Source organism: Eupeodes corollae, chromosome 3, assembly GCF_945859685.1.
Source record: "Eupeodes corollae chromosome 3, idEupCoro1.1, whole genome shotgun sequence".
Taxonomy (NCBI): domain Eukaryota; kingdom Metazoa; phylum Arthropoda; class Insecta; order Diptera; family Syrphidae; genus Eupeodes; species Eupeodes corollae.
In genome coordinates this window covers 49,382,844-49,409,991 of record NC_079149.1, presented here as the reverse complement: position 1 = coordinate 49,409,991, position 27,148 = coordinate 49,382,844, and the positions used below count along the sequence as shown (strand labels likewise).

Sequence of the window (27,148 nt, the reverse complement as noted above, 5' to 3'; positions counted from 1 at the left end):
TGTGATAATTATATAGATTTTATATACAAAGATGTAGGTACATGTAATTTGAAAATAACAGTTGTTTCAGCTAAGCGATTGATGGTGAACTTACACTGTTTTGCAATTTAAAAACAAAACAAAATTCCAGATTGATTTATGTAAAGGGGGATGTATTTATGTATGTCAAAACTGTGTGTGAAAGACTGCCTACTCAAAGTTGAACAAGTTTTCTTTTATATCTTATGACTTTTGATATAACCTGCATTCATGAAGATCTGTTGCATTTTGATAGCTATCCCAACAGATATATGAATTATATAATGCAAGCCCCATTTATTTTGCATAAAATAAATGCAGATGTAAAATCCAATATTATTTAATTAATCCTATGAGCTTTCAAATTTAACGATTTCTTTAAAAATAAAACCTCAAAAACAAACTAACGAGTTGCAACGACGTTATCAACACTGTCATCGCTCCCTTAAGTTCTATTGTTTCACTTGTCATCGTTCAAAGCCTTGCTGAATGCTTTTATCCGACTGACATTACGTTTTATTTGTGTCCTCAGATCTCAGAAAACTATTCGTATATTTCGTAGAAATTTGTTTTTGCAGAAAACAACAAAGGAAGACTTGTGAGAAAAAGTATATACAAATAGAATTAAAAATGTCCAACAACGATGAAGTTATTGCACAATTTACCGAAATAACCGGTGCCACAACCGAATCTGCTAAATTCTACTTGGAAAGCAGCAATTGGGCATTACAGGTAAAAATTCTTCTTCACAAAACACTTCTAGGTTATGTTTGGGTTGATAGACCTACCTACAATAAAAAAAAACTGCAATGTAATAAAAATGCAATTCCCAATTAAATTGTATATTGTACATTGAAAAAATGTTAAATCGTATATTCTTTTGAGCTTAGGATGCTTTGTCAAATTATTTGACAAATGCTGCTGACGGTGATGATGTAAATGATGAGATAGTAGTTCCCAACGACCAAGATGACTCGATGCCACCAACAAATTCCAATCGAACCGGGTTCTCGCAACTATCTGATGAAACTACTAGTTCTAAACCGAATAAAAAGACTGGAAGTTCTCGAACTACCAGACCAAAGTACATAATACTTGTTTGTGATGGCAATTGTCGAATTAACTTTCTAAATATTTCTTATTTTGGTTCTTAAAGAATTGCAACACTCCATAACATGTCGCAGAACTCGTCCAGTGATGAAGAGGGACAAGCTTTCTATGCTGGTGGCTCGGAGCGTTCGGGTCAGCAGGTTCTTGGGCCACCTAAGCGTAAGAACTTCCGCGAAAAGCTCACCGATATGTTCCGTCAAGCCAATGAACATGCTCATGAGCACCCTTCACCATCAACTTCCTCGTCTGGTGCAAGCTGGGGAACTGGACTGCGCTTGGGACAGACGGAGGATGACCATGCAGTGGTTAATGCCGGTGCAAAGAACGACAGCAGCAAATCACAATCTGTCGTTTTGAAGCTCTGGAGTCAGGGATTCTCTATTAACGACGGCGAATTGAGGCTCTACGAAGATCCTGAGAACAAGGAATTCTTGGAAACTGTTATGAGAGGGTAAGTCAACCTAACAGAACGTTTTCAACACGGTATAGTTAAGAAGATCAAACATTTTGAGGATGTCAGATGAGATTGCATGATCATTATCTGTCATGGAACGTCGTTGTCACACAAGAATTAATATGAATTTGTGTTTATTTTGTAGTGAAATTCCTTCTGAACTAATTGAAATGGGCAGTATGGTAAGTGTTGATGTTGAAGACCACCGACAGGAAGACTTTAAAAGAAAAGTAAAGAAAGTTCAGACCTTCAAGGGATCCGGGCAAACTCTAGGAAGGTTTGTATCATACAAACAAATCTCTTATCACCCTTGCCATAGTAATTATAAGTCTTCATTTACACTTTATACAGTCCAGCCCCAAATGTAGTGGAAACAAATGTCGTTGACACTCCCGAGGATGGGTCTTCTAATGAAGACAATGAGAAAAAGGCTAAGGAACAACTTAAAGTAAAGACTGGCGAACCTGTCACCCAGTTGCAGATTCGTTTAGCTGATGGATCGAGGATTTCATCTCAATTCAATCTCACACATACCGTTGGTGATATTCGTCAGTTTATTGAAACGTAAGAACCTTCACAATGGAGACCATTTAAGAAGAACATAAAATTAATTTATATTTTCAGTGCTCGTCCACAATATGCTCATCGAACTTTCATTTTGGTGTCATCATTTCCAACTCGTGAAATCGATGATGATACTGCAACCATTGAAAAGGCTGGTCTAAAAAATGCCGCAATTATGCAGCGTTTCAAATAAAGATAGGACAGGACATAAGTGTGCTGGTCGCAAAACAAAAAACATTCAACTTATTCTTATTTAATAACTTCACACAATTGAACATTTTAATAATTTATTTAATGTTGAATAATGTTTTAGTTTGTTTTGTTTTATTTCTTTTCTAATGGTTAAAATATCTGCTAGTGCTTTTTTTATATATACAACATAAATAAACATTAAAAATACGGTACATTTGATACGAATGGTGGCATAGAGCATGAAAAAGTCACACAATGAGCAAAACAAAAAAACAACTATGCGAAGATAAGTTTAACTGTATTCAAAAATAAATAAAGATTATGTGAAGGTTAAGAAAATATTTTTATTTGAATGAATTTAAGGCTATCGCTTAATTTGTGTGCATCTATAAGAACGAAGATATTCAAAAGTGGACCAAGATTGAAGTATATTCTATAGAAAGCTTTGTTTTAGACCTTGCCATATCTACGAGTAGTACCTGTGGCATGATGGTTAATGAGTTGGACTGTCTCCCGAAAAAGGGAAAGGTCAATTCCAACACGTCAAATCTTCGGTTGATAAGTCTTCTTCCGTTCTTCCGAGCATCAGGAAAGTTTTCGAAGAGGTCATAAATAGGTATAGTATAACCGCACCTGAAAAAATACGTTTTATAGAAAACTTAAAATAGGAGTGACTCCTGCTTTTTTTTCTATTGAGTTTCATCACTGATTAAGGAAATTGAGAAGAAAATAAGGTACCGTTATTTATCACGTTGTTTTCAGTGATGAAAAAAGTTTAATCTTGATGAACGATATGATTTTAGCAGATATTGGCATACGATTTGAGGAAAGAAAAAAAGTTTGTTTCCAAGAAGAACTTTGGTGCGAGCATGGTAAGGTTGCACTTGCCTTCACCTCTACTAGAATGAAAAGTTCTGACTACACTTCGGTCCTTGAGGAGAATTTAGTACCTTATTTAAGAAGATTTCTTGGAGTTGAGCATGTCTTAGAGCAAGAAAATGACCCAATTCATGTAAGTCGTCAAAGTTTGGATTGGTTCGGATCAAACAACATTAATTTAATAGAGTGGCCGTCACGTTCTGAAGATTGCAACCCCATCGAAAATCTTTAAAGAATTTTACCCCCCCAAAGAGTATGTCACTAATAGGTAATTTGCAAAGGTGCGAGAGGCAGTTGTGATAGAATGGAACTCTCTAGACGAATCCATATTATGACAAAAAGAATTTTTAGCTTCGTGGAAAATAAAAGCAACAATATTGCATATTAGTTTTTTGTTAAAAATTAACTTAAAACAAAAAAATAAATACGGTTATATTTTTGCAATACAGCAAAATCTGTTTTTAATTTTTAAACACCAGGAGAGGAAATAACGGTACTTTACTTTCTACTCAATTTGATCAGTCTGACTCAATAAAAAAAATAGTAATGAGTCGCTCCTGTAGTAGGTTTTCTATAAAACGCATTTTTTCAGTTGCGGTTATGCTTATGCAAGGCACTGTAATCTGGCTGCATACAACAAAATAATTCCAGATAAACAGCTCGGGTTCAAGGCGGGTCATGACACAATTCATGCTGCGTTTTAACTAGTTTCTGATATCAAATGGAATAAATCAAAACATCAATGCACAGTTCCTGTCTTGGTTGATTTGAAAAAGGCCTTTAACATCGTACGGTTAGAGGGTCTTTACCTAAAACTAAGGAGGCTTGACATAAGCAAATCATTGTTGTATATACTTTATGATATGCTTAACGGTAGAGCGTTTGTTAAGCATATCATAAACGGGTTTAACAGGGAGCGGTGAATTCGCCGATTCTCTTCTAGTCTAACAAAGGCAATTGCGTACGCCAACGATCTAATTGCGTACAGAACGGCCCGAAAGGTTTAGGTTATTAGAAGTACCTCGGTATCTAGATAGAGATATAAATGCTGCGTCGGCGTGACGCCAGAGTAAAGGTAATTTGCTACATGGCCCTTATACGGCCGATGATCGTTTATAATAATTTTCCTGCGTGGTTCAACGTTGCCCCTTTCCAGATGAAGAAAATTCGGGTGTTCGAGCGGCAGTGTTTACGACGCTGTACCGGCTTACATATATCGAACAGCCGAATCTGCTTACGTGCATTACTATTTTAACGAGGTCCAAATCAACAGAATTGACAATTTCGTGATAAGACTCGTTCGAGGTCACATTGCAAGAGCTATGTCTTCGACCAACAATTCAATTTTCGGGCCTTTTATCCGAACGATTAGTATTTTCAGAGTGCACGCTTGAGCGGCTTCATTCCACCAGAAGCATTCCTCTTCTTAGAATTAAGTATTATTGTTAAACTTTGAGTGTCCGTATGAAAAGTAAGTTAGTTGTAAGCTATGGTTAATTAGGCTAGTTTTATGAATTTTTATCTTGCTTTAAGATAGTTTTAAGAATAATAATAATCACTCAGTACTCGCATGGATTCGGGTGCTTAGTTAACAAAACTCCGCAGTCTCAGTTACGTTTGAGAGAAAATTCTTAAGGGGATTGTTTTTCTTATTTTTATACACACTCAAAGGTTTTTGTACACTTTTAATATACTAGCAACACAGTGTTAGCATTTGGTAAAAAGGAAGCGATTAGAAAAAAAGTGTAAGTGTACATTGGTTTGGAATGATTGAACAGGTATTAGAAACTCGTGTAGTACGGCTAGGGATTAATTTTTAAATTCAAATTATTACACTGGTCGACAAGGTTTGCACCAATTGGATTTGGTTTTCGTCATTTAATCTTTAGAAACATAAGAGAAAAGTATCAATTTTATAGTTCCACAGGGAAAGCTTCACCTTTTAACTTTTAACTTATTTAACATCTCAATTTTCACTTCATTTTTAAAACGATGTAAAGATTTAAGTTTTACTTAATTTTCAAAAATCAAATAAGTTATGAAGTAGTATTTCGAATAAATTCGTGATGGGTTCTTAAACCTTTAATTCCTTTCTATTGATATTCAGTTGAAAAATATACAGTATTTCATAAAATTTTCGAAAATCTTCATTACTTGTTAGATTCCACATGTCTCAAATTAATCTTAAAGAAATGATAAATCATTTGTGCAAAAACGGTTTTCTACAGAAAAAGCGATAATGGCTTAAAAGTAAATTTTGTTCTTGTAACGGTCGTCTTAACAGTTATGTATATCATATCAAATTTTTAAAATATAATACAAAATCAAAACTTCATATAGGTAGAGACTCATACATAACTAATGAAAATTACCAAAAACTAAGTAAGATACTAAGATGGGCCTAATGGCACTTGCTTCAAGGAAACCACTCAACTCTCAGTACTCGGTATGTGCATCACAGATCACCTCATATCAATTGTGATCACATATTGCCAAAAATGCTGCTAGGTATTTAGGATTTCACCAATGGTGCAAGAAAGTTCTTACACCTTCTGATGGAAAATTTGGTTGGGTGAGACCATAGTTCGTACTGTAGTATTTTCCAAGCGGGCAAAATAAAACACTTTATTTTAATAAATGCTAGACAAACCAAAGTGAATATATATTTAATCCTCACAAACAGTTATGAATTCAAAATGCCACTCAGGCTAGTTCAGCTTAGTGCTGTTTAGTTTCAGCTTAGTGCTGTTTAGTTTCAGCTTAGTGCTGTTTAGTTTCAGCTTAGTGCTGTTTACATGCACTGTTTGTTTGCACTACACATACGGGACTTTAGCGCCATCTTAAGTCATTCGTCTAAAACTTGAATACATTATTTTTGGGCAGGTGCGCCTTAGACAAGTTTAAGTATTTTGGATGGGATCGAAAAAACCGCCGCAATGCTTTTTGCCTTACGTTGTTCAAACAATTTATTTATACAAAATGATCTGTTGAATTAGCCTGTTGCATTCCTCGCCACAAACAATTCAGCTGTAATACTCGCACTTCCAGGAATGCTATCAGTTTTCCCTTGAGCTCAATTCCAATATTTTTAAAATTTTAAAACCATTATGCACCGGTTTCTCCTCCTAAATCTTTCCCTATTTCCTTAACGTTCGCACTGTGTGCAAACGTAAAAATATTAGGGCAAATATTTATTTTGCAAAATCATCAAAAAATTTATTGTTAGGGATACTTTGAGTCTTACTTTAGACTTAAACGATCCATTTTTGGTTATCTTTAGCATTTTTAGAGTGGAATACTTTGAAACCTAATGAGATAGACAATTTTGAATCCCTTAAACAAATATTGTTTTGTTTTTGCAACCTGTTAAAATAACGGTAAACATAGGTGAGGCAAGAAATTTTACTATGATGTTTAAGTTTTTGACAAGTATGTTAAAAAAGGCAAATTCCGGAGTCAACTATCGCCTCTTGTACCTTGTCATTAATACACAAATTAAGATCGATGAACTCCTATGGGCAGGTTATTTAGCTCGTATGAGCTTAAAGGAACCAACTTAAAAATTGCTTCGTAGGTGAAAGCTTAACAGAAAATGCTTATGGTGGAGGGAAGCATCTTAAGATGTTTAGGTGCAACTAAAATTCGTCTATGATATAGTTAACCAATCGGATGAATAATAAATTACTAAATCTAATGCCATCTTGGTTGAGGGGATCCCCAGGTCACTAAAACATTTAGTGCTAGTTTTTTCCACAGTAGGTTAAACTTTTAAAAAAACTTTCAATTTCTGCTCCTGCTTCATTTGCTTAAAATGGATAATGAACCTAATCCAAAATTCCCGTCTCAAAAGTAAAGTACCTGCGATTTAACTACGAGCTGGAATTATCATGGTTTAAGTAGGCCCATGCTCCATTCTTCACTTGTTGAAATTCTTCAATCCCGTTGAATTTTTGTATTAAAAATACAAAATCTAACTCGTTAACTTTTTTTTCGAAATATAATTTTATTAGCAAAATAAAACTACAAACAAATAATCGTACTTAAAAAATAATAAATCATTAGTTTATTTAGTTGGCTATGGCGTTTCCTCTAAAACAGGAAACCAATTTCAGTCCTAACACTTTCCAGATATTGCATGAAATCCTGTCGCAAGGAATTTCTCCAATCATAGAAACCATCCTTCGTGCTAAAGCAATCCACGTACCTATGAGTGAGTGCGAGCGACAGAGGCAGTGTCACGCTCTTATTACTCTCCGTTTGCATAGTCGGTTTGTATGCATACAATTTGTGATCGAATTTCAATTCCGGGTCGTACAGAGTATTGTCGATGAGTAGTTTGTTTTTGTGATCCAAACACACTCCGAAAGAAGCCAATTCAAAGCGTTTAATGTCTCGATCGTAGTGGTCGAGCGATCGCAGCACCGAGCCATTGTCTTGAATTTTCTTGTTTGGATAGACAAATTCGTTGATGTTCAAGAGGAAGGTGAACTTGGCTCCGTTGGTGTTGCGCATCAGACAATCGGTTTCGATTAGTTTTCGTATTTTCTTCGAGTCGTTCTGGGCAAATGGGAAGTTGAAGGGGAAGTAGTTCAGATTGACACTGGTCTTTCGGAGAACCTTGCGGATGTGATATGGCACTGCATCGCCGTTATAAATGAAGAAGTGGTCGATTCCGATGGTTTGATGGTAGAAGAAGAACTGCAGGAGGTTGGTCTTCGTGGCGAAGCTCATGGTTTTGTTGAAGTCTGCCATGTTGAGGCATATAGTGGCGATTTGCATGCCATGGGAGACCTGAGGTTTTACATGACGCAACAGCAATTTATAGCTGACTTTACTGGCAACCTCTGTAAAGATCAATTTCTCTGGAACTCCAAAGTCTCGACTGAGTTTGCATAGAAATTTGTAAGAGAAGAAATCTATTTTGTCTGTGGGTGCTTCGCTTTCGTCAAGATGATAAAATTTGAACTTGCCAGTTATGATCCTATCGTTGCTATACTGCAGGGCACATTTAAAATTAATTATCGCCGATTTCTTGCCCGTGACGAGGACTACAGCCTCTCCGCCGGCCATAAGTTCATTTCGCTGCCAAAATGCGGAGTACGCGTGAAATGAGTCGCCGATTTTTTGCCACACCGGCAATGGATATGCGAAATCATTGAAATCATCGTCTTTTGTGCCGTTTTCCAGACGCATCATCAGGGCTGCATCCTTGCGCCCAAAGAAATTCACTACATGTAGGATATATTTCAAACGATTGTTTTCGCTCTTATAATTAAGGAGGACTATAACACTGATGGCAGAAATGACTAGGAGTAGTAGCTGCTGATATTTCCGCATTGTGTGTGGGTTAAAACTTTTGTTCTTGAAGGAATTTAAATTGATTTTAATTAAATGTTTACATTTATGTTTAATTTAATTTTTCTTTTTTGTGGAGTTTTGGTGTAAAATGTCAAAAGTCAATTGACTTTCTTGTCGAACCAGTGTAGGCGTTTCAGGGTTGAGTAATTTGTTAAATGTCTAACTTCAACACATAAGTTATGAACATTTTGAAGTGGGAAACAGAATGAGGGTTGCTGGTGGGCCCAAAACCTTTTTGGAGAAATAAAGACTTGGGTAAGCCGAAAAGAGTAGTACCCGTGGCATGATGGTTAGTGCGTTGGACTGTCATGCAAGGGGTCTTGGGTTCAATCCCTTCCTGTGCCACCTTAATTTAAAAATTAATTTTCGCGGGTACTGCCTCTTGCGAGGAATTTACAAATCCTTCAAGAGTAATTCTTGTCATGAAAAAGTGCTTTCTCCAACTAGCCGTTCGGATTCGGCCTAAAATTGTAGGTCCCTTCCATTCCTGACAACAGTACTCGCACACAGGAATGGTTGAGAGTTGTAAGTCACTAGGCCCTGGTTCACAACGGACTGTTGCGCCACCCCATTTGATTTGATTTGAAGCCGAAAAGAACAGTGGTGTTGAATAATGAAGAATTCAATTAATTTGCGTTGGAAATACATTGTTTTACATATCCAAAGTAGCTTCGATTTGCATTTAGCACTTTGATGTACGTTAAGTTAGGTAAAAGTGATTGCTGGCTGAAAAACAAAATCTAGGTAACATCTCATCATCTAAGGGTCTTTCCCTCTATTCAAATCGGAGTTAAAAATTTTGGAATTTATGAAATCATTGGGATCATTTTAAAAGAAGTCTCTTAACTATAACCGAAACAATTACGTCACTTGAACACCGCCGCAATGTTTCATGCGTTTCGTTATTCTACCGATATTTTTATAAACAGTGTTCTGTCAAATCAGCCAGTTGCAATTCCCCCTCAAACAATTCAGCCGTAATATTCATACTTCTAGGAATGCACACCAGTTTAACCTCGAGCTCATTTTCGGACGTACTGTCAAGTATTGAGATTTTTTTTTAACCGCACATCGAGAATGTGGAATGCCTTACCCAGATTTATTTTAAGACCAATGTGGATCGGTATTTCCTCTTTAATCCTTCCCAATTTTCCTAAAGCTCGCACAGTGTTCAAACTTTAAATATGTTAAGATTATTAATATCCCATTGAGTGCCCGTTTATTATAAAAAAAGGCTTCGTCTTTTTCAGGGGAGGGCATACACAAAAGGGAGTGAAAAACCAGTGACATAAATTGCATTTAAAAATGATTCTACCAGTACAGCTATGCTTCTCCTCTTGAAGAATTGGTGGGAAAATAAGAAATTAATCTAAAAAAGGACATCTATTATTAGCAAGTTTGACAAAACAAACAAAATACAAAAATTCTTTATTTTGCCGCTAGACCTATAGAAGGGCTACTACCAGTTTATGTCTATTAGACCAATGTGAAACTCTCTCTCCTATTCCTCTCTATTTGTGTAGCTTCACCTATAATAGAGCTAATGTCCAATCTCCATCAAGGTTTTGGATGTGCACTTGTGCCACTTAATACACGATTCCTGTATAATGAAATTTCTTAAATTTACTAATTGACTCAAAACTAACGCGTTCAGTGATGAGTGTATAATTTATGAATACAATTCCAAAATTTACAATAAAATGGTTGTATGCTCCAATTTGTAAGCACGAAAATTATTTAATTATGTTGATTACAGAATCTCATGAATGAGTTGCGTAGTTTTTTTGGAACCGATTGGTTTTTGTTAATTATTGCGTATCTCCATCTGCAATAATGGAGAAAAGTGGAATGTGTGAGTCATTAATTGAGCACAAATAGGTAGGTTTCTTTTCATATATGAATTATGGCACTTGCTATAATCTGTATGTATGAACATACTAATGCAAGTAAATTTAATTCAATATTTTACATCTTGCTCTTATGTATTCAACTGTTCTAATCCACCATTAAATTGCATTTACATACATTCACTGTGATTGGCATAAATATACGAAATACACCAATAATTAATAATACACAAATTACATAATTATCTGTTCGTATTTTGTGATCATATTTTAAAAAAAATCAAATAAGCTATAAACATATCTAAACTCTAAAGTAGTATTCACATGAGCGCGACCAACGAACGACGAATGAATTATAACATGTGAGTTTATATACGTTTGAAGACATATTTCCACACAAATTCTTAACAAAACGATAGCAATATAGTTTCTATTTGATTTATGATACATACTTTTACTTTTCAATACAATATATTAATGAATTTAAGAAAACAAATTTATTCGTCGCGAAAAATATTAAAGTTGATACGAACTGTCAAACTTTATTCGCGTTCCACATCATAGAGGAAATATATTATCTAGAGTCCCGACTTAATGGGTTTGCTCTCTTTCGGCCTACAAGCTAAATTGGGAGGATTTTGTCCATAAGGATAAGCATGTGTTAGTGGTCCCGTGCATTTCTTATGGGACCAAGCCATTATGAATGTAGTTGTTATGGAATTTGTGCCCACATTGCTCGACCGCGGGGGAAAAAACTATGAGGTGAACTCAGACGTTCAAAAAAGAAATCCGTTGAATTCAAAAATTGAAAAATGAATGCAATATTTTTAGAAAAATGAATTTTACAACTTCTTTTTAGTGAAAACTGTGCTTAAAATAATATTTGAATGCTTTTGGCACACAAATTCTATGTATTTTATGAAAAATATCGCTAAAAACAGAAAAAATCGTGCTGAAAGTATAAGCGCACCCTAAAACTGTAATGCGAACGTATCCCAATTTGAGTTATGACAAGTTTTGACAGATCAACAGCGAGGTGAGTATTTTGACAATTCTACGAAAATGTAAACAAACCAAAATTCAGTATCAATAAAGCAAATGAAGGTAAAACAAAATATTAATTTATTGCAATAAAAATATATATTGAATTTAATTTAATCCTCAGATAAAGAAGAAACCGAGGATTACGTTGCAACAAGAAAAGTGGAAGTGGAAGCCCCGCGTAGGAAGCCAGCAACGCCGACATATTTATTGTGGAGTGAATAGGTACAAATTGAAGGTAAATGTGTTCATATTAATTTTTAACTCAAATTATATGAATATTGTTTTGTTTTGTTTTTTAGTAAAAAATTACACTGCTCAACAAGACTGGCGATCAAATCGCTCTATTCTGATGGCTTATATCCTCATTGTTAACCCTGTAGGAATGAGAAGGGCCGATTACAGCGAAGGGATCGATGTCGCAAAACTTTGCTTTGCAACCTATCTGACATGCTTCATTTGACGAGATGGATATACAAGTCGAGAGTTGTTATAAAGTTGAGGAATCTCTTTACTTGGTGGTCATTCATAGCCAAGCCAAATACAAATACAAGTTGAATTAATTGCAACGTGTGATAGCAGTAGCACATTCATGTAATGTGCCACCATCTTTGCAATGCAAAGCACTCCTTTCAGCCAGCTACGGATAGTCGAAAAATGCAATGAATGCAAGTCCTTCCCCATCATGTGAACAATAGTTAATTTAATCTACAGTCAGTTTTTCAAGACAGTACCTACCACCGAGGTACTATGTTCTTTTTTGCAGAAATTCACATTTGAATATCTTCCTTTTACATTTTTTGGCGAACTCTGTGATGTAGTGGGTGAGGATGTGTTTATAAATAATAAAATAAGAACTATCTTAATTTTCGCTTTTTCTAATTTAAATTGTAGGTCTCTGGAATTCAATTGAAATACCTTCTTTCAATTATGATTTATTGCTTTCAATGCCGTCAATATCTTCAATTCAATTCTGCCTCTTGTTACCAACGAAGAAGGAGACAAGATCGGTAAATTTGCTGACGATGGTATTTGGCTGGACGAAGAAAACCCGTCGCCTTTTTCTCTTTATCAGTTCTTTTTGAAAATGCCAGATTCTGAAGTCGAGAATCTTCTCAAGTCGTTCACGTTGTTCAAGTAGTTTTATTCCACTGGAAGAAATTGTATTTCTCATGGAACAACACAAAAAATCACCAAAGAAGAGAAAAGCACAAACGATTCTAGCTGAAGATATGACGCTCCTAGTCCATTGAGGTGATTTTTAATAAACAAATAAATCACTTCTTTTAGCTTTTTAAGTTTTTCTCTTTCAGAGGCGGGTCTAAAACAAGCCAAAAAAGTCACAGAAGCGCTCTACATGGCAAATGTTGAAGGACTAGGTGAACTGAACTACAACTAAATCCTATCGTTAAGATTTTTCCAGAGCCTGGACTATCCATTCTTGATCTGGCACTAAAAGCTTAATGTTTTACAACAGAGAGTAAGTGAAAAGTGTTATGTTTCTGCTTGAGGTAATTTATTTTATAATTAAAAATCTTCTTTCATCTGATACGATGAGAATCATCACAGCTGGAGGGTTCTGTATCAAGCAATAGCGAACTCAAAACTTCGCACTAACATCACACTAACTCATCACCACAAACATCATATACCATTTCTATCTATTAGTTCAAAATGTTAAATGTCTCCTTTTTGTTGGCAAGGATGAGCATATGAATAAAAACAATTTGTTTAGCTTATATCCATATTTAATTTTAAAAGTCAATAATAATATTGTATTCTTTTTTGTGATAAAAACAAATAATTTGAATCATTAAACATGTAGACTCCCTGGTTTGTTAATCATGTTTATATATTTTTTTAAATACAATGAAATTAATTCAAATATGTTTTTAAATTCCATTCGGCACTCAACGTTATAATTGGTGGTAATTGTGATGATTTCCAAATCTACAATATTTGTTCAATATTTCGCTTAAATTTGTTTCGTACTTTTTATCTAATCAAATTTATATCGTTCAAATGGGCGGGTAAAAATTCCAACGAACATTTTAGTTATTTTGTTCAAGGTTCGAGTTGTGCTACCCCCAAACAATCGAAATGGGATGTTTTATATTGGCTAATCCGATCAATTTGTACATTACCATTTGTATATTCTTCAAAATTCACTTGATTCAACCGAATTCAACCCCTGAAGAAAAAAGCACCAACATCTTTGAATTCAAAACAAATTCCTTTATTATTAAAGTAAAATAAATCATAAATAATTTTGAATAACAATAATCCTAGTCAACAAAGAAATAGTAGAATATACAATATATACAAAATGTACACTATAGGTCAAAATAAATAAACAAGTTGTTTGCAAAAAAGATTAATTTCTAGATATACATAGAAATAAATTTAGGCTTCAATTTGACCAACTTTTACAAAAACTTTCGATGATAATGCGTGTTTTTGACGTTCTTTCTTTTCGGTCGTGTGTATGTATTCACAAAAGTATATTTCATCAAGAAACTAAGGGTAACATCATCGCCTGGTTTCAGTCCTTCAGGTGTGAAGTTCAATTTGATTGTTACTTTATTGGACTTCCTTCAAGTGGTGAAACTATAAAAAAAAATAAGAGAAACAACATAGAATAAGAATTTACAATTCGATTGTTATTTACTTTGGTTCCTTTCGTTGAACTTTTATTCGAAGTCGATCATTTGCCGTTTCTCTTCCTTGGTTGGCAGTTTCATAATGGTTGTGGCCATATGGTACATCGTTGGGTTAGTTAGCTTGAGGATCAATTAAGTGGACTTGCCAGGCTTCAGTGGCTTTTCACAACGCACAAGCAGAACGTTGGGCACATGGTAGTTAGCAAGCAATTGAATGCGATACTTGATCGATCCTGGATGGTACTCCGGCTTGATGACATTGTTTTCGCATTGTCGACAACGCAGAGATCGCTTCCGCTGCGAATGGAGGTTATTCACTGTGAATAGTTGATCGGCAGGTTGACCATGACGCTGCTAAATTGTCGTGACTATAAAGAAATTAATTTGCATTAACAAGGAAATCTTAAATGGAAGTTGACTTACTTTTTTTGATGTTGATTTTCTGTGTGAAAATCAATGGATTCCACTCGCCGACATCGTCAGTAGCTGCCGAGAGACTGATCTGAATCTGTTTGGCTTCTTGGGGATTCTTGTCGGGCCAGCTCATTTGCCTTCGAATGATTGCCACCTTTAAGCCAGTGCGATTCTTAGGAGCAAAATAAATGGATTCATTGTAGATTTAAAATTTGAACTCTCTTACAGTCAAGGTTGGACAATTTTTGAGTTCCTGCGATTGTATTCTTGTTTTTCTTGCGTCTCTTGCAGAACTGCAGACTGGTACTAAACTCTTTACACCTAGAAGATGAAGATTAAGATAGTTGACTACGATATGAATGTTTCGATACGTACTTACACAATTGATGGAGAAGGGCGTCAGCGGTTGACTATTACATGGCAAAACTTCCACTTGCATCATTGACTTGGTGGTGTTGTTTCTAATGGTTTTGATGGTGACACCTCCGCAGTCAACGCCTGCGGCAGCTCTTGCCATTGAGAAGTACATACAAAAACAATGGGCAGCATCTGTAGTTAAAAACATTGATATTATTTTGTTAAGAGAAATATAATATACATAAAACTTACCAGCAAATCAGCGCCTTGTTTGGTTTGCTTTCCAAATTACTTAAAGGAAATTGCTTCCTGCATTTTGGCAATATCTAAAATGAAAACACAGACTTTAAAATAAATCCATTATTGTTGAACCATTGTCACTGCAATTTGACTTACTTTTTATTCAATGAAGTGAAGATTGTATATACCCTCTTCATTATAAAGAATTTTGGTCTGAAAAATATCAAATTATATTAAAAATCAAAACAATTAACAAAAACTTACTCTTAAAATCCGAAACCCATTGTTTTGTTTTGCAAAATTGATTGTCATTTTTGACAGGTCACAAAAATTCCATAAGTTTCTTTTTAGCCCAATCCCCCATTTTGCTTTTTTTTCTCCACTCACATGTATTCACCGATAGAGAATTTGAGAGAGTTCACCTCGAATTTGGGAGAGTTCACCTCGAATAAAATTTGAGGGTGTTTCAGGTAGGACGGGTACCGGTCGGGACTCTAGATAATATATTTCCTCTATGTTCCACATTATCCACACTCGCAACGAATAAAATAATCGCGCGTACTTAACCTAAAAATCATTCTTATTTTGGTTTCGGTGGTGAATGGTGTTCGGCTGTGGCTTCATTCGCGACAAATTAAAAACTCTCATGTGAAAGAAACGTCAAAATCGACGAATATTCGTTCATTCGTTAGTCGTTGGTCGTGCTCATGTGAATAGTACTTAACACTGCTTAAGAAATCGAAAATGTAATCGGTGTCTTAACTCGTTCTTACAATTTCTCATGTCAAATTTCACTCGTTATTTGTTGAAAAAAAGAACAAGCCATGCGCCTTGAGCCGGCATCTTGTTCAGATGAGGGTGGCGCTCGTTTAGGCTTTGGCTTCATCATCTTCATTTTGTGAATTATAATTTTCGGTCGAAGAAAGTCAGAAGTAGGAGTATTTTGCTGCGGGGATTTTAAATTGACGTTCTCTCATTTAGTTTTATCAATTTAAATATATTAAAATTATTTATTTTTGTTGAAATATTTATAAAAAACTGATTAAATGGTGAGTGTTCAATGGAGTTATCAATAAAACTGAATTTATTTTTCATTTAAAGTATTGTGTAGTGTATGCTAGTGCTAGATGTGGGACGCCATTTTGAGTTTTAGTGGACATTTTTGATTTCGCTTAAGAAAATACATTTATATCTTAAATAAATTACAGTGATAAAACGTAGTTATTTTTATAAATTAATAAAAATATATAAGTAAAGATTATGAAGTATTTTAATTATGTTTTATTTTGATTGATATTAAAGTGATTTATGAAGTTTAATGTGATTTCATTAAAATAAAAACTTGAAAAAATCTTCCTGTAATTTAGAATTTTGTATGTATCCCTCAAAGTCTTAAAAGTTAATATCTTCCTAACCTTTGTAGTTATACCTAATAAAATAAGATGGAGCCTGTGAAAAGAACGTATGTACGTTAATTATTCTAATTTATATTTATATTTCTTTAAAATGATTGTTTTTATAAAGAATTTCAGAATTTTATTCTTATATGCACTTAAATATATATACATACGTAAGTAGGTTTAACTTCTTAAGTCAGTGCTAGTAGGTAGTGGACCGTGGTCTCGGATGACCCAGACACCATTTTGCAAATCAAGTTTTTTGATTAAAAGGGTTTTCTTGTTCTGCTCACAATCAAAAATATATCCATTCTTTTATTTGCATTTTCTTTTTCTTAATACTTGTAAAATATTTTTGTGTGTAGAACATTATCCGTACACTTTTCTTCAACAAATTAATAATCGATTATTTGTTTCCACCCGCTTAAAATTTGGTTAACAAGGAAACATTACAACATGAGCGTTGATTGTTTATCACGTCAAACTTAAACAGAAAAAATAGCCATTTTGAGCATATTAAGAAAGAAATGTAGAGATTTCCAGGTGATTTTTCACGTTATTAAATAAAAAATACTAAAATAAAAGTTTTTATTTTTGAGCCTTTAAAAATATTTTTATTTTGTGTTTATTAATGACGATACAAGAAACAAACAGAGAAACAATTATTGTAGTTGAAAATAAGTGATTTATTCCAGAAAGAAAAAGTGAAAGGAATGAGTATTGTTGATATGGTTGTTTGTTATGCCGAAACAATGAAATACTTAACTTTTATTTACATGATAAAATAAAATAATATAAGATTGAAATAAATTAAAACTTGGAAATTTATAACACTTATCCTGTTGCATTACTTCTTCGAAAAAATGCTCTTTTTTTATAAAGTATAACTAAAAATTAAAGAATATCTGATTGAAAGCTTACCGTCACCTTTCATTTGATAAAAAACATACTTTTGACTTATGTGTAGACACATTTCCAGCAGAGACTTAAAGAAATGAGATTTTCTTAAGTCTGATACCGGCCATAAAAATAAGGAACAAAAATGTGTTCTTATGTATTCCATGTAGGTATAGGAGTTTTTTTTTAGACGTGTGGTTCTTAAAATGTAATAAAATGCATATAATTTAATTTTAAAGCCAAGAATTTAGCTTAATTATTTAGATAAGAGTTTGCTATTATTTTATTATGTCGAGTTTCAGTTATTAAGTCTCCGAATATTTTCTTCCGAGGCGTTAATTATCTCGGAGTTATCAAAAAATGTTCATGTTGTTAATTTGGAAGAAACTGGAGAAAATGATACCTATGTGACTAAAATAGTCCTTCAATAAATGTATTGTTTCGTGGGCTGTATAACATGTAGCATCGTCTTGTTGGACTTAAAGTTCCTCCATATCAACATTCTCCAATTTATTAAACATAACTAGCGTCCCCATTGATTGTTACGTCTCTTTCTATAGATCAAACTAAACGAAGACTTTGAGGATGTAACAATAATTTAACAATTGCTTGTGGATTACGCATTGAACTGAAAATGAAAATTTTTCTTGTAAACCACGGGATCGGTGGATATCTGATTTTTACTCGTTCGGCTAACAGTAGTTGGATTTTGTAAGTCTTTAAACCAAGATGCCTTCACAAAATCTTCCATAAAGTGGATGTGCACAATTGTTCCGCCGATGGACTCATTCAGGTCTTCTTTATTACATTTCTCCACACTAGCAATAGCGTTTTCGATGTTCACATGGCGTTCATTTTCCACTATGGTGACAGGTTGCAGAGCCGATCCACTGCTGCTCGAATTAGCTATTATCGCTATCGTAAATTGGAAGCAGCGAACCATTGTATTGGTAATAAGTTTGCACGATTTAAAAACGCTGTTCAGTTACAGTTAAAATGGAAGAATTTAGTTTACAAATGCTGTTCAGTCACTGTACAGTAACAGTTAAAATGGACGAATTTATTAAATTTTTAGAATCATTCCTGGAAGATGGGTCGATCCATTTCTATACAGATGGTTCAAAAACAAAAGAGGGGTTGGCGGAGGTGTGTACTCTGACTCTCTCATTCCGCCTTCCCTTAGCGTGTTCCAGGCGGAACTTTTATTCATAAAAGAAGTCTTGTCCTGGTCTAAAGAACACGTGATATCAACAACTGATATCCGTATTTTCTCAGATAGTCAGGCTGCTATAAAATCTTTGGACTCTGTCTCTACAAACTCTATACCAGTCCATAACTGTCGATCATCTCTAATAGAGATGGCACAGCAGTTTAATATTCACCTTTGCTGGGTGCCGGGCCATAGAGACATTCCAGGTAAATTTAAGGCAGATAAACTCGCCAGGAACGGGACAGTGCAGCCCATCCTACCACGTTTGCCTCATACTGCCATACTAATCGCTACTTGTAAACTGTTGCTAATACAAGACGCTATGAGGAAGAAAAACACCAGGTGGAACAACATCACCATGTGACAGTTCACAAAAAACATCTGGCCAACACTAGATTTAAAGCGATCAAGGTGCAAATCGCATATAATTTCGTTAATCTGTTTCATAACCGGACACTGTCTAATAGGAAAGCACGTCACGCGGCTAGGCTTATTCTCAAATGACTTTTGCACTCACCTTCTTTTTACTTGCCCTGCTCTAGCTCAAACACGCGAGAATTACCTAGGAGAATTTTTCAATGCGACAAAATGCCTCTAACATAATCGCTATGAATGTTCTCTCTAAATCTATCCCTTTCAATTAAAGGTCAAACGAGTTTTGGGTATCAAAACAGCGCACTACAGCACTAATTGGATCTCAGGCTAGGTTGCCTTGAGATCGCCATTTCTACCTAGCTACCTACCTACCATTAGTCGATATAGCAATCTCCATTTCTTACCATGACAAATAATAAAGTGGCAAATGGTTAATGCTTGCTTTTAGCCTTCTCATATCTTAAATTTATATGAATTTAAAGTTACAGTCACAGTGTCTTGAGATTATATATATTTCACTCAAAGATAAAAGTTAAAGTTTGGGAGATCCAACATGGGAGTACTTGGAAAAATGATCTTATAGTTTGAAATAGAACAACAACATGTTCTCTTTGAGGAAGAACGTTTAACTATGCTTCCAAAAAATGATACTGAATCCATTATATTAAACAAATATTTCTATTTTAATACATTTTTTAGAGAACAAAGTTCTGTAAAATATAATAACAAAAATATCCGGAAAAATAATCCTTTTTTTTATTTATTTTGTTGTCTTTGCAGGAATACAAATTGGTTTCTGTACGCACTGTTGTTGTAAACGATATCAATTAAAAATTCAATTTTTCATAGCATAGTTGTCCAATTCAGCTCATGAGTATTCGAGAGGCTGAACTTGATCGAATCACTGTTAAAATTCATAATATGAAACGTAGCGCATCGCGCGATTCACCAAGAAACAAACACAGAGGAAGTATGGGTCGTTACGATAATGGAGGAAGTTCTGATGAGCGCATGTCGCCTGATCGTCTACGTCGTCGCATGGCTCGTTCGCCAAGCCCAAGGGGACGTTATATGTCCCCTCATCGTGATGAATATGTACGAGTACAATCCGACAGGCCTACCTATAAAGTATTGTGCGTGAGTGCACTGCATCCAAAAGCGTCCGATGAATTCATCAAGGAAACTCTGTATAGGGACTATAAGAAGTTTGGTGACTTTAGTATAAGAATATCTCATGATTTGGACGAACGTGTAGCGTATGTGTGTTTCCGCACTCCAGAAGATGCTCGCGAAGCAAAGCACCATAAACCAAGGGTTATTCTTTATGACAAAATTGCCCTAGTTGAGCCAGTTTATGAGTCGTCATCGCGCAATGAATATCGCGCACGTCCCCGATCCATTACTCCCCCGCCGGAGTATGATCGTCATTATTATCCGCGGTCTCCAGTAGCACCACCTGGACCACCAGAAAGGCGTCGTCCACCAATCGATCCCTATGATCGTTATGGGCCACCACCACCTGGCCCGATGCATCATCCTAGAGAATTCCGCCCTGTCGTCCACCACGACTATCTACCCCCACGTGGACCGCCAATGCACCATGTACCGCCCCACATGCATCCTCCACCACACCACTATATGCCCCGACACATGGTTCCAAGGCCACATATACCCTATGAGAAGCCCGAAAGTAAGAAAGACAAGTTTCCCAATTACTTACACCACGTTCAACCAGAAGATGATCCTTTAGCTACCCGAACTCTTTTCGCTGGTAATTTGGAGGTAAATATCTCAGACGAAGAACTGCGTCGCATCTTTGGAAAGTATGGCATCGTTGAAGATATTGACATTAAACGACCACCTCCCGGCACGGGCAATGCCTTCGCATTTGTGAGATATCAAAATCTTGATATGGCCCACAGGGCAAAGCTCGAACTATCCGGACAGTATATTGGAAAGTTCCAATGTAAAATTGGTTATGGCAAGGCCACTCCCGCAACTCGTATTTGGGTTGGAGGCTTGGGCGCATGGACTTCGGTGACTCAACTGGAGCGCGAGTTCGATCGTTTTGGAGCCATTAAAAAAATTGAATACCAAAAAGGCGACACGTGCGCTTACATTCAGTATGAATCCGTCGAAGCTGCAACAACGGCAATGAAGGAAATGCGTGGCTTCCCACTTGGTGGGCCCGGAAAACGTTTGAGGACCGACTTCTCAGAAATTGCAGGCGCCGTATCTGCTTCGTTTAAAGCAAAATCAACAACTCCAGCACCCTACGAAGAGGGTGGTGAATTCAGACGCGGAGAATACGACTACCATGACCCGCACTACGATGAAATGGCAGCCTATCATCATCCAGCAGCACACTATCATCATCCATATCCACCCCGCGGAGGACACCGTGGTCGTGGAATTTATCGCGGCCGAGGGGCGTATCGTGGTGGCTACCATAATGATGTTCACAGACCACCACCAGCCAATGCGGCGGAAGAGGAATGGCGCCGTCCACCACCTGGAGAATTTGACCGGGCACGTTCAGGATCACGAGAACCCGGTGTTGATAGATCGAGATCGCGTTCTCCCAGACGTCGCAGTCCCGATTCAGACTCAGATTCATCTTCACGACGCAATGGCGTTCTAAGCGCTGCTCGCACTCTCACAGACATTTCTCGGAAATGCAGCACTTTGTGGGAAGGCTCTTTGATTCTTAAAAGTTCTCTCTTTCCTGCCAAATTCCATCTCACTGATGGCGATTCCGATATTGTTGATTCTCTGATGCGTGACGAAGATGGCAAACATAATCTCCGTATTACACAACGTCTGCGTTTAGACCCGCCTAAACTTGAGGACGTACAAAAAAGAATAACTTCTTCATCTTCACATGCAATTTTCCTTGGATTGGCTGCTCCGACAGCTGCTGTTCCAGCTGATGATGCAGCCGGAGGTGTGCAGACACGGCCACTACGTAATCTGGTGTCATACTTGAAACAGAAGGAAGCAGCTGGTGTAATATCTCTTCTGAATAAGGAGACAGAAGCCACAGGCGTTTTGTATGCATTCCCACCATGTGATTTTTCAACGGAACTCTTGAAGAGAACATGTCACAGTGTTACAGAGGATGGCTTGAAGGAGGATCATTTGGTGATTGTGGTAGTTCGCGGGGGAACTGCTTAAATTATTGTATAGAGGTAATTTATTTTTAATAATTGTATTAAATATGTAGAACTTAAACACTGTGTAAGGGCTTAAAAACTTACAACAGAAAAAAAAATCAAATTTGAACCATTACAGCTGGTTTTTCCTAGGGTAAGCGAAGATCTCGTTTTTCTTGCACCTTACTCATGCGTACAATAAATCAGCTAACCAAAATAATTTTTCAATTAAAGGGGTCATCCCATGTGACAGCCTGTATTTTAAGGATTTTCTTACGACCAGTAAATAGATACAACAAAATTAAGTTTATTATCATTTATTAACATAATTCCATAGTATAAATACGAAATTTGAATTAAAAATATATGAAAGAACACGAGTAACACCGGTGTGAACAATTCCACCTCAAATAAATGGGCTAGCACTTCCTCCACGATTCCGGCTGATTGTCTTATCTAAAACAAAAAAAAGTAAAGGGCGTTTTTATCTGTGAGTGTAAATGCTTGGATTGAACTATCATCAAATGAATATACCAAAAATTGGACTTTTGGGAGACATTGAAAAAAAAGTCGCGAATTTTGCCGTTTTGAATTTTGCTATAAAAAAAATCAAAATTTTTGGAATTTGCTGAATACATTCCAACAAATTTCAAGTCATTCGGTCAAGCCTTTTTTGATATACGATGGAGGAAAGTTTGAAAAACACAGTTTTGAGAAGAACTTGTTAAAAGTTTCAAGTCCTCTTATCTATGAAAATGTCAACTTACCTTTCAATCGGCGATGCCTGGTCCATAGAGTAATCCGTCCTGTTCAAAGCAGACTGTTCAGGTCTTGAATCAATTCTGGTTTGTTTAACGGCATAACTTACGTGCCGCTCAGAATGTGAGATTCGCTTTTCATTACATTTTTAAACATAAGTATGGGCTTCGTATCCTATACTAACGTATTCTAGACATATTAAACTAGCAATTTATGAAAAAAAAAAGCTTTACACATTCAATATAATTGAACAATATATTAAATTATGCAATCATTTAGTGTTTTGTATTAAAAGCTTTTTCCATTTTTTTGTTCCAATATATTCAATTAGCCATATAAATAGTTTTCCAATAAGAAGTTTTATTTAGATATTAAAATTTAAGAAAGTTCGATAAATGTTTATTTTATTGTAGATAGGAAAAATGTAACTTTCATTAATAATAGAATATCTCAAGGGCCTCGGCTAAGGTTGCAGCACTATATCCTTTGCATGAAATTTTCTATGACTAATTCGAATATAAGCGTTTTGGAAGATCAAAGGATTTGAAGTATCGCGAAATCGAAATCTTCTTAATGGCGAGCAGTACCACTTTTTCAGGTCCTATTGTGATCTGATGGTTCATCTTATCGAATAGTAGAGCAAAGTTTTATATCGTTTCGGAGAAAGTAAGATTTTTGCATTTAAAATTTTAAAAACATTTAATAGGGTTTGGAATCAGGCCCTTGGTTTTTATGCATCTCTTCTTCATCGGATTATTAATAACCTTTCGAATCTTTCAATACAAGTAGTATTGGATGGGTTCAAGTCTAAAAACCACAAAATAAATGGTGGTGTGTCCAACACTCGGTTCTATTTCCAACACTCCTTCTCATTTTTATTAATGATCTGACTGCAACTTCTAATCCAATACATTGTTTGGCTAAAGATAGTGCATAATAGGATAGCTTTTTATATTTTTTTACTTTTTTTTAAATTTTTTTACTGCAGTCGAAATGCAACGACAAAATATTACAAGCTCATTAAATTCCGACCTAAAAAGCATTGTACTATAGGGAATAGATAACCGGGTGGACTTTAATACCTCAATGCTGCTCTGTATCGTTCAAACGAGATATTTCCCCTTTGTCAGTATCCATGGATGGCACTTTTATCAACGAGTCTGAAATTCTGGATATTCTCGGTATGTGTATCACCAACCACCTCTTTTGGAATGATCACGTATACGCGATGTCATCAAAAATGCCCCAAGATGTTTAGGTTTTCTAGGGCGATGCAAGAAGGTTTTCGAATCCTCTAATCTGGCTGTTATCTACAACACTTATATACAAGGCTTTAGTGTGACTCCCATCTCTGGGCTTGTGCTCCTGCAATTTACTTCAGCTTAATGGACAGTGTTGAACGTAGAGCATTTAGAGCATTTACGTCTCTCGAACATCGTCGTAAAGTTTCCTGTCTCACCCTCTTACCGTTATTTTAACGGTTTATGCTCTAGAGAAATACACAGCTGCATTTCTACCCTTAAGCAGCTAAACAGATATATTCTCGCCTCTAGGAATGCTCAACAGTATACCTTCGAGTCCAAATTAAAACATTTGTTAACACTGGAGTGCACGCGTGGCATACTATAGTAGACCACAGTTACATTTTTCTTCATAACTTAACAGTTTTTTATTAGTATATTAGATTTGAAATACTTTACACTCCAACCTAAAATTTATAAATTATGGTTATTAAATGTTTAAGGCTAATTGAACATTACGCAAAAATATTTATTTCATTTATATGTTTTTAAAATAAAAAATTATTAACATTATAAAAAGGTCTACCATAGTAGGCCACACGTCCATTGGTGTATAAAAATAGGGCGTGTGTACTCCAGTGTTAAGTACAGAGATTCGTTCCTTAGCCCTACTACTCAAATGTGGAGGAATGCCTTACCGTACTGTCTTTCAAAATCATTGAAATATTCAAAAATTAGTAACCCAGTCCTAATGCTCACACTGTGTTTTCATAATAAGCTTACCACACATATTTTATGTGTGCTTAAAAAAAATGGTTTTTGGCCTACACCACTCTTCATATTACTTGTTACACCTCAAATTTGTCCACTAGTTTCACAATTTCAGATAGAGTAAGTGAAAAGGAGCTAAAAGTTCCTTAGTTTTGTGAGTTCTGACTGCAAAATTATTACGAGCACATTATTGGAAAACTCTTTACAATCTTATAAATTCTGTACTTTAATACCTATACAACAAAATAAATATACTAATTTATTTACTTTTTATTTTGTTTTCGTTTCAGATTGCTTCCACTTTCGTGAGGTGGGACAGATTTAAAAGAACAAAAATCTCTAATTTGTAGAGAGTTAAGAGTAGGTGGTAGAGAACGTTCATACAACGGTATTTTTTCATTTATTTTATAAATTTATATAAACTAGATATAGCAATGATGGCTATAAAACGAAAAGTAGTACTATAATTATTATTTTATTTTACATCAACAAGAAGTGAATGTTTGTGAGCAAAACAAAAACAAAACAAAACAAAAAAAAAAACAAATTACATAATTGTATAAAACAAAAAGTTCTTAATCTTAAATTATAAAACGAATACCTTTATAATGAATGTGCAGTTTAGTGAGTAGAATTAAAAACAAAAATATTGACGACGATTCCTGTTTGAAATTGTTTCCATAAAACCACGAACAAAAATTTACTAAATTTTTTTCTTTCTCTAAACAAAATTGTGTTAAATTTGCTACTATCTTTTTTTGAAAATTTGTGCTCGTTTTAAAAAAAGAGAAAAAAACGTATATTAGGTGATAAAGAATGAGAATGGTTATCGTGGTGCAAAAACAAAAAAAAAGTATTGAAAATTGGAGATAAAAAGAAGAAATGATTAATGTTCTTGTGATTTTGATGATGTGCTTAATTTTCGTTGAATAATTTACATAGTTTTCCTCTCAATCGAAACAAAACGTGATGTGCTTCTGTTTTTAGATGGAAGAAATTCCTCAAACCCAATTTAAACAAAACAAAACCAATTGTTCATTGTTTTCTCACAGTTTTATTGCTGATTGATATAAAGTGATGACCAAATTGCATGCAAAAATTTGCAATCAAATTCAAAACTATTTAATTTAATTTCTTTTGTTTAATACAATAATACCTAACTACATATAACTAGTTGTTTGTGAAAGTTTCAGTTTCAGAAGTGCAATCTGGAGAGATCAAATTTTCTTCTCCATACGATTCAGCAAAATTCTAGTTGTGAGAGATTGTGAATATAATGCCGCCAAAAATTTAATTTCTCTTTGAATTTAAAATTCAAAATCAAAATTATTGATTTGTTTAAGTTTTTTTTTTCTTGTTGACGAACGGTGTGCAGTGGTGCAAGTAGTAAATAGTGCAGAATGTCCAGTGCTTGGCATTCCATTGAATATCTCCAATCTAAATTCTCCCGACTTGGGCAGTATCAGAACGCCATGTAGCATTTGTTACAAAATTGTTTTACTTGAAAAGGTTTTGCAAATGTTACATTGTTTTCTTAATAATTGCCATACACATACAAGCATACAAGAGCACATGACAAAGATTACAAGTTTCAGTTTTAATAAATAATAAAATAAATAAATGACCACATCTGCATGAGGAGATGTACATACTCGTAATGAGAACAAGAACACAAACATTATTGCTTTCTTTTAAAAATATGCATATGAAAATCAAAAACATACATTTTTGGTTTAGTTTGTTTGTTTTAATCACAATTGATTGTTCTTTGCATATGAAAAGTATAAGCAAAGAAAAGAACCTTATAGTTTTATTGTGTAAGAAGTTTATGTGAAAAACGGAGAGAATATTTTTCAAAATATTGTGCATCATTCTAAGAATAAAATTTATCGGATATAAAACTTACATATAAATATGAATAAAGTTTAAAATAATAAAAGTTTTTGATTGTTCTTTCTCTGTAATTCTCTCTGAGATTTTTTCTGTTGTGTTGATTTAAAAAAATTGAAGCATTGTTTTTTTTTTTTTTTAAATATAATTTTGGTGATTTGTGTGGTGTTGTGTGCGCGGAGTGGCGAAGATATTCTAGGTGCATAAAACAAGATGACAATAGCGGTAGCAGTAGCAGCAGCAGCAACAACAAGTGATGTTAAGATGTTAAAAGTGTTTTCTGGGGTTTCGTTTTTGTAGTGATTAGTTGTTCTTAATTCAA

At 35.0% G+C, this 27,148-nt stretch overlaps 3 protein-coding genes and 1 long non-coding RNA gene across 10 annotated transcripts; 2 read left to right on the top strand and 2 right to left on the bottom strand.

Moving 5' to 3' along the window:
• The first annotated feature begins 533 nt into the window (after positions 1–533).
• LOC129949529 (NSFL1 cofactor p47) lies at positions 534–2,679 on the top strand. Its single transcript, XM_056061049.1, has 6 exons — positions 534–750; positions 909–1,102; positions 1,175–1,579; positions 1,728–1,859; positions 1,934–2,146; positions 2,207–2,679. The coding sequence occupies exons 1-6, from the start codon at positions 649–651 to the stop codon at positions 2,337–2,339; spliced, it is 1,179 nt and encodes a 392-aa protein (XP_055917024.1). The 5' UTR covers positions 534–648; the 3' UTR covers positions 2,340–2,679.
• Positions 2,680–7,200: 4,521 nt separating this feature from the next.
• Positions 7,201–8,683, bottom strand: LOC129949603 (uncharacterized). The gene has a single exon (XM_056061165.1). The coding sequence runs from the start codon at positions 8,552–8,554 to the stop codon at positions 7,307–7,309; it is 1,248 nt and encodes a 415-aa protein (XP_055917140.1). The 5' UTR covers positions 8,555–8,683; the 3' UTR covers positions 7,201–7,306.
• Positions 8,684–13,762: 5,079 nt separating this feature from the next.
• On the bottom strand, positions 13,763–15,656 carry LOC129951365 (uncharacterized). Of its 6 annotated transcripts, XR_008782178.1 has the most exons (7): positions 15,399–15,656; positions 15,291–15,347; positions 15,147–15,220; positions 14,917–15,086; positions 14,547–14,858; positions 14,132–14,491; positions 13,763–14,070 (listed from the first exon to the last, which is right to left on the bottom strand). It is a non-coding gene; the product is annotated as an uncharacterized LOC129951365 (long non-coding RNA). The 6 variants fall into 6 exon arrangements; XR_008782182.1 differs by having other exon boundaries at positions 14,021–14,491; positions 15,147–15,238; XR_008782179.1 differs by having other exon boundaries at positions 14,021–14,491; positions 14,913–15,086.
• A 347-nt stretch (positions 15,657–16,003) lies between these two features.
• On the top strand, positions 16,004–26,878 carry LOC129949302 (RNA-binding protein spenito). Of its 2 annotated transcripts, none has more exons than XM_056060681.1 (3): positions 16,004–16,183; positions 19,794–22,201; positions 25,227–26,878. In XM_056060681.1, exon 2 carries the CDS (start codon positions 19,884–19,886, stop codon positions 22,185–22,187), a length of 2,304 nt encoding a protein of 767 aa, XP_055916656.1. In that variant the 5' UTR covers positions 16,004–16,183; positions 19,794–19,883; the 3' UTR covers positions 22,188–22,201; positions 25,227–26,878. The 2 variants fall into 2 exon arrangements, with proteins under 2 accessions (XP_055916656.1, XP_055916657.1); XM_056060682.1 differs by lacking the exon at positions 16,004–16,183 and adding an exon at positions 16,422–16,596.
• The last annotated feature ends 270 nt before the right edge of the window (positions 26,879–27,148 follow it).